Genomic DNA, 5,322 nt, shown 5'->3' on the forward strand with positions numbered 1-5,322 from the left:
AATCCTAGTTGGAATAGGATTCCCCGAGGGGGAAAGAGAGAGAGGGTGGCCGGCCACCTCTCCTTGTCCTAATAGGACTAGGGGAGGGGGGAGGGGCGTGGCCCACCTTGGGCTGCCCCTTTCTCCTTTCCACTAAAGCCCACTAAGGCCCATATAGCTCCCGGGGGGTTCCGGTAACCTCCCGGTAATCCGGTAAAATCTCGATTTCACCCGGAACACTTCCGATATCCAAACATAGTCTTCCAATATATCAATCTTTATGTCTCAACCATTTCGAGACTCCTCGTCATGTCCGTTATCATATCCGGGACTCCAAACTAACTTCGGTACATCAAAATGCATAAACTCATAATAACTGTCATCGTAACGTTAAGCGTGCGGACCCTACGGTTTGAGAACAATGCAGACATGACTGGGACACATCTCTGGTCAATAACCAATAGCGGGACCTGGATGCCCATATTGGCTCCTACATATTCTACAAAGATCTTTATCGGTCAGACCGTATAACAACATACGTTGTTCCCTTTGTCACCGGTATGTTACTTGCCCGAGATTCGATCGTCGGTATCCAATACCTAGTTCAATCTCGTTACCGGCAAGTCTCTTTACTCGTTCCGTAATACATCATCTCGCAACTAACTCATTGGCTGCAATGGTTGCAAGGCTTATGTGATGTGCATTACTGAGAGGGCCCAGAGATACCTCTCCGACAATCGGAGTGACAAATCCTAATCTCGAAATACGCCAACCCAACATCTACCTTTGGAGACACCTGTAGAGCTCCTTTATAATCAGCCAGTTACGTTGTGACGTTTGGTAGCACACAAAATGTTCCTCCGGTAAACGGGAGTTGCATAATCTCATAGTCATAGGAACATGTATAAGTCATGAAGAAAGCAATAGCAACATACTAAACGATCGGGTGCTAAGCTAATGAAATGGGTCATGTCAATCAGATCATTCAACTAATGATGTGACCTCGTTAATCAAATAACAACACCTTGTTCATGGTTAGGAAACATAACCATTTTTGATTAACGAGCTAGTCAAGTAGAGGCATACTAGTGACACTAAGTTTGTCTATGTATTCACACATGTATTATGTTTCCGGTTAATACAATTCTAGCATGAATAATAAACATTTATCATGATATAAGGAAATAAATAATAACTTTATTATTGCCTCTAGGGCATATTTCCTTCAGGAGAATGGAGATCATCATGTCTCCAATTCTTGCGCTTCGCTTTCTTTTGCTTCCAAGAACCTCCTTACGACTAACCATACATTTTTTTCATTCTTTGATTAGCATGTCTCCACTTCTTTGAGAAATCCGGTATGGACAGTTGAGATTCGTAGGATGACCTGGATGTATGTTCAAAACACGAAGGCTGCCATTCAGATACATCAAATGAGGCACACAATCCGTCGGGATTCTCTGTTGAAAAACATAGTAATAACTTCATAGTTAGCAATGATTTACTAGTTTTAGAAGTATGCAAAAGATGCACGGATGTCGTAATAGTAAAAAATCTTACCAGGGTATCTTCATGGTAGTTACCGTAGTTCAACACGTGCATTAGTGGCACGTATTGACCATAATGTTGAGGAGTTTGATTGTAGATATTGAAATTTTCAATATCAGTACAAAATCCGACCAGATGATTTTTCTCCTGATAAGTTAATTTTTAGCCATCGGTGTAGTGGGCTTTGTCTACCATCTTCTGCACATTCTTTGAATAATGAAAATAAGCTGTCAAGTATTTTGAAATAAACAATATAAATTAGCTAATAACTATGTTTGATAAACTCACATAGCGGTAGAATTGGAGGCGTATCAACAAGGATCCAAATGTCCATATTGTCTTGCTCGATTTCAGGATCACCAAGATCCATGGTGACAAGCATACCCTCATCAAAACCATACATCTTGCAAAGTGCTTCCTATTTTTTGTAATCAAAATGGGTTACACTCTCAGAATTGTACAACTTTACTTCAAAATCCACACCATGATGGGTCCTTAGGTGAATTTTCTTTGTTTCGAAACTTTCATGGTCTTCAAAACCCATCATCTCCAAGACATAGCGTCTTGCATGGCATGGGATAAGCTAGTCGAATTATAAAAGATGAAAAGTACACGTTGAAATATTTGAAGTCGTGCTTAATTACGAAAAAATAACACTTGTCGTCGTTGCGTACCGTTTCAACATTGAATGTCTCCTCGAGCTTAATGCTGAAGCGCCGATCTTCGTCCAGGTGAGGCCTGTCGCACAGACCTCGGTCGTCGTGGCACCAGTCGCACTCCGCCGGAAGACTTTCGTCGTCCGAGTACGACATTTCCTATGTTCATAATTCAAATATTAAATGTCTACAATAAAATATATGTACTAAAAAAAACCTAAGTTAGGTCATTATTATTCAACACGGGAATGAAGCAAAAGCTACCCCCATATATGGTGGAGACTCGATAGACTTAAATTCAACCCGAGGACTCATATTATAGGACTCATATTGACATGGAGATTTGGCTGGTCTCACCTCGAGGTCGGACGGGGGTCGGTGACGGGGACGACGGCACGGATTATGGAGGGGGCTCCTAGATTTCTGTAAAAACAAAAACCTATAAGCTATCAAGTAATCAAATGCATACGCCTTGCATAGTGCTCTCCAATTTTAGCATTCAAAGTAGGAGTACTTTTTCAATTTAAGCATTCAATAAGCAAAACCAAATCGTAAAATAAAGTAGTATTCAAATTAGCATGCATTCAATTATAAGCAAAACTACATCATCTCTTGCGTCCGTACATCGTCGAATATTATCACTAATACTCCTCGAATACTATCATACATATAGCATCGCTAATACAGCTAGAACCGTAGCGCCCGACGGGTATCGGCGCGGGCGATGGACACCCAAAGAGAATGAACCATCACATGATCATAGTTCCAGTGAGATCCCTGAAGAACCTGCCAGGTATTGTCGAACCTGCCCTCCAACGCAACCATGTAGCGATGGACGTGCTCGTCCTCCTCGCTGACACGGTGACGTACCACCTCCGCGGTGTCCGAAAGCCTCGGCACCGTCACTGGCCCACGCGACCGCCACAAAATAAGGATCGGATCAACGACGGGATGACTCCTCACCAACCTACGTCTCCCGGAAGGTAGCACCTTCCAATACCAGTCCGGCGGAGCCCAGTCCCGGACATGGCCCCTCTGATCAAGCCGTCCTCCTTCGCCGAGTCGATGACGAGGATGTGGGATAGGTATCGTCGTTACCTTACCTGTGGGGCCAGATGCTCCCAATTGGCACCGGATTTGGGCCCCGGCAGGTGGATGCCGACACGACATGTCCCGGCCCAATCCAGTCTGCTTAGTTTTAGACCACACACCAACTTTCTGCTTTTAGTTTTGCTACAGTCCACATACTACTACTTTCTTCTTTTGGTTCGAGTTGTGATTGTAAACACAACCATCTACAGAATCGGACGTGTAGCAGCGCTCCCACAGAATTAACAGCGCCGCAGAACTGGCTGGAGTAGTGGACTACCTACCTTCGTACTACGTACCGGCTGGAGTAGTGAACTGGCTGGAGGAAGTACTATTCTGTGGACACCATGACCATCTGGGCATACGCGGCGGCTCAGTGTGAAGTTACAGCGACGGCCGGTGTCCCACGGAGGACATGTGTCGATGTCCCGCTGGCCAATTCGTCGCCACACCTCAATTTGCTGCGGACAATGTCAGCAGGCCGCACTGTTAAGCTGTGTCGTGACAGTACGTGCGCACTGTAGAACTGAGTCCATTCCGTTCCATGATAAGGGCTTTTTTGATTCAAAGAAATTTTATAGGATTTTCGGAGGATTGAAATTTTTAATATTTTTTCCTATATTAATCTTTTGATTCATAGGATTGGATCTCATAAAAAAATTTCTTATGGAATCTTTTGTACTACATTTTATAGAAAATTTAACATCCCCTTCAACTTCTTTTTACAATTCCTTTATTTTTCCGGTGGCATCAAACAATCATTACTAATTCTATAGAATTCAAATGGACATGCCACTCCAACCCTACACTTTTTCTATTCCTACGTTTTTAAAATCCTACAAATCAAAGAAGCCCTAAAACAATCCTCGATCGCCATCGCCGGCCATTACTAGTTTCATCCAACTCCAAGCCAGTGCTCTTCGCTCTGGAATCCTATTCCTAGTTAATGGCCGGCGGGTCAGGTCCGTGGTGACTAGCCACCGGTTAGCTAGCAGCGCCACCTTGAGAGCGTCGCCATGGCAGGGGCGGAGGGACCGGCCGTGTAGCGGGCAGCGCGAGGCGGCTGGAGGAGTTATCTGGAGGTCGATCGACGATGGTGGTGCACGTGGTGCTCCTCGCCGTGCCGGCGGTCGGCGGGTTCATGCAGGCGTTCAAGTTCTCGGTCCTGCTCTGGCCGTTCAACATCACGCTGCCGCTGCTCCGACACCTGCCGCGCGTCTGCCTCACGCTCAGGGCCGCCGCGGCGCACTACGACGCCGAGCTGCGCGCGTACCTCACCGGCCGCCGGATGGTGCCGCTGCCGGAGCCGGGGTACTCGACCTTTCGCGGCGCGCAGAGGAGCACTCGTGAGCAGCTCGCCGCGCACGCCATGATCGCCCTCGTCGACATCTCCTACTGATGTCACGTAGCCAACAGCTTCTTGATTCTGGCGGTGCTCTTCTTGGTTTGATAGGTTGGTTCAGAGCTTTTTTTGGCGGTGCTCTTCTTGGTCGTATAGGTTAGTTATAAGAATTTCAATTGGATCCTGCACATAGCCACATGGGTCTTCCATTTCTCTTCGCCTGCATTCGTCGGCTGCGTTCATGAATTTGTTGTGATCTGTATTCATTTATGAAATGCAAAGAAGCTTAAATTAGGACATAGCCGGGTTCATATTGTTTTTTGAAACAGTTGCACCGATCTTATTCCTTGTGAAAGATGGTTGGAAGTGGGAAGAATCCAACCACACGGACTACAAATGAAAAACATTGGAAACATATACACTACAGCTCGGGGATATGATTTGCACAAAGCAAAAGAAAAGGAAAACACATTCAAGGACCATCGTCCGAACAGGTTTCACATATGCCGAGTCCATTTTGAATCCTGATCTCGCTGAATTCTTCACCTGCATTGTATGTCTTCTACATGAAAGGCGCATAGCTCATAGTTTGAGGTCCTACGTTAAACTTCGGTAGTTTGTATTACCAAAGTTGTACTAAAGCAATGTCAATTAATATGGATCAGGGGAAGTAACATTGTTTGATGTCATATGTGGAAGCACTTTGTG

At 45.2% G+C, this 5,322-nt stretch overlaps 1 protein-coding gene across 1 annotated transcript; it reads left to right on the top strand.

Annotated features, from left to right (window-relative positions):
• Window positions 1-4,170: 4,170 nt before the first annotated feature.
• LOC123186350 (uncharacterized) lies at window positions 4,171-4,911 on the top strand. Its single transcript, XM_044598130.1, has one exon. It carries the CDS (start codon window positions 4,366-4,368, stop codon window positions 4,669-4,671), a length of 306 nt encoding a protein of 101 aa, XP_044454065.1. The 5' UTR covers window positions 4,171-4,365; the 3' UTR covers window positions 4,672-4,911.
• Window positions 4,912-5,322: the final 411 nt, after the last annotated feature.

The sequence above is a fragment of the Triticum aestivum genome, chromosome 2A (assembly GCF_018294505.1).
Source record: "Triticum aestivum cultivar Chinese Spring chromosome 2A, IWGSC CS RefSeq v2.1, whole genome shotgun sequence".
Classification (NCBI taxonomy): Eukaryota; Viridiplantae; Streptophyta; class Magnoliopsida; order Poales; family Poaceae; genus Triticum; species Triticum aestivum.

What these genes read in the sequence shown, in the direction of transcription:
- LOC123186350 (XM_044598130.1), top strand. Translation starts at nt 4,366, where the DNA reads ATGGTGGTGCACGTGGTGCTCCTCGCCGTGCCGGCGGTCGGCGGGTTC.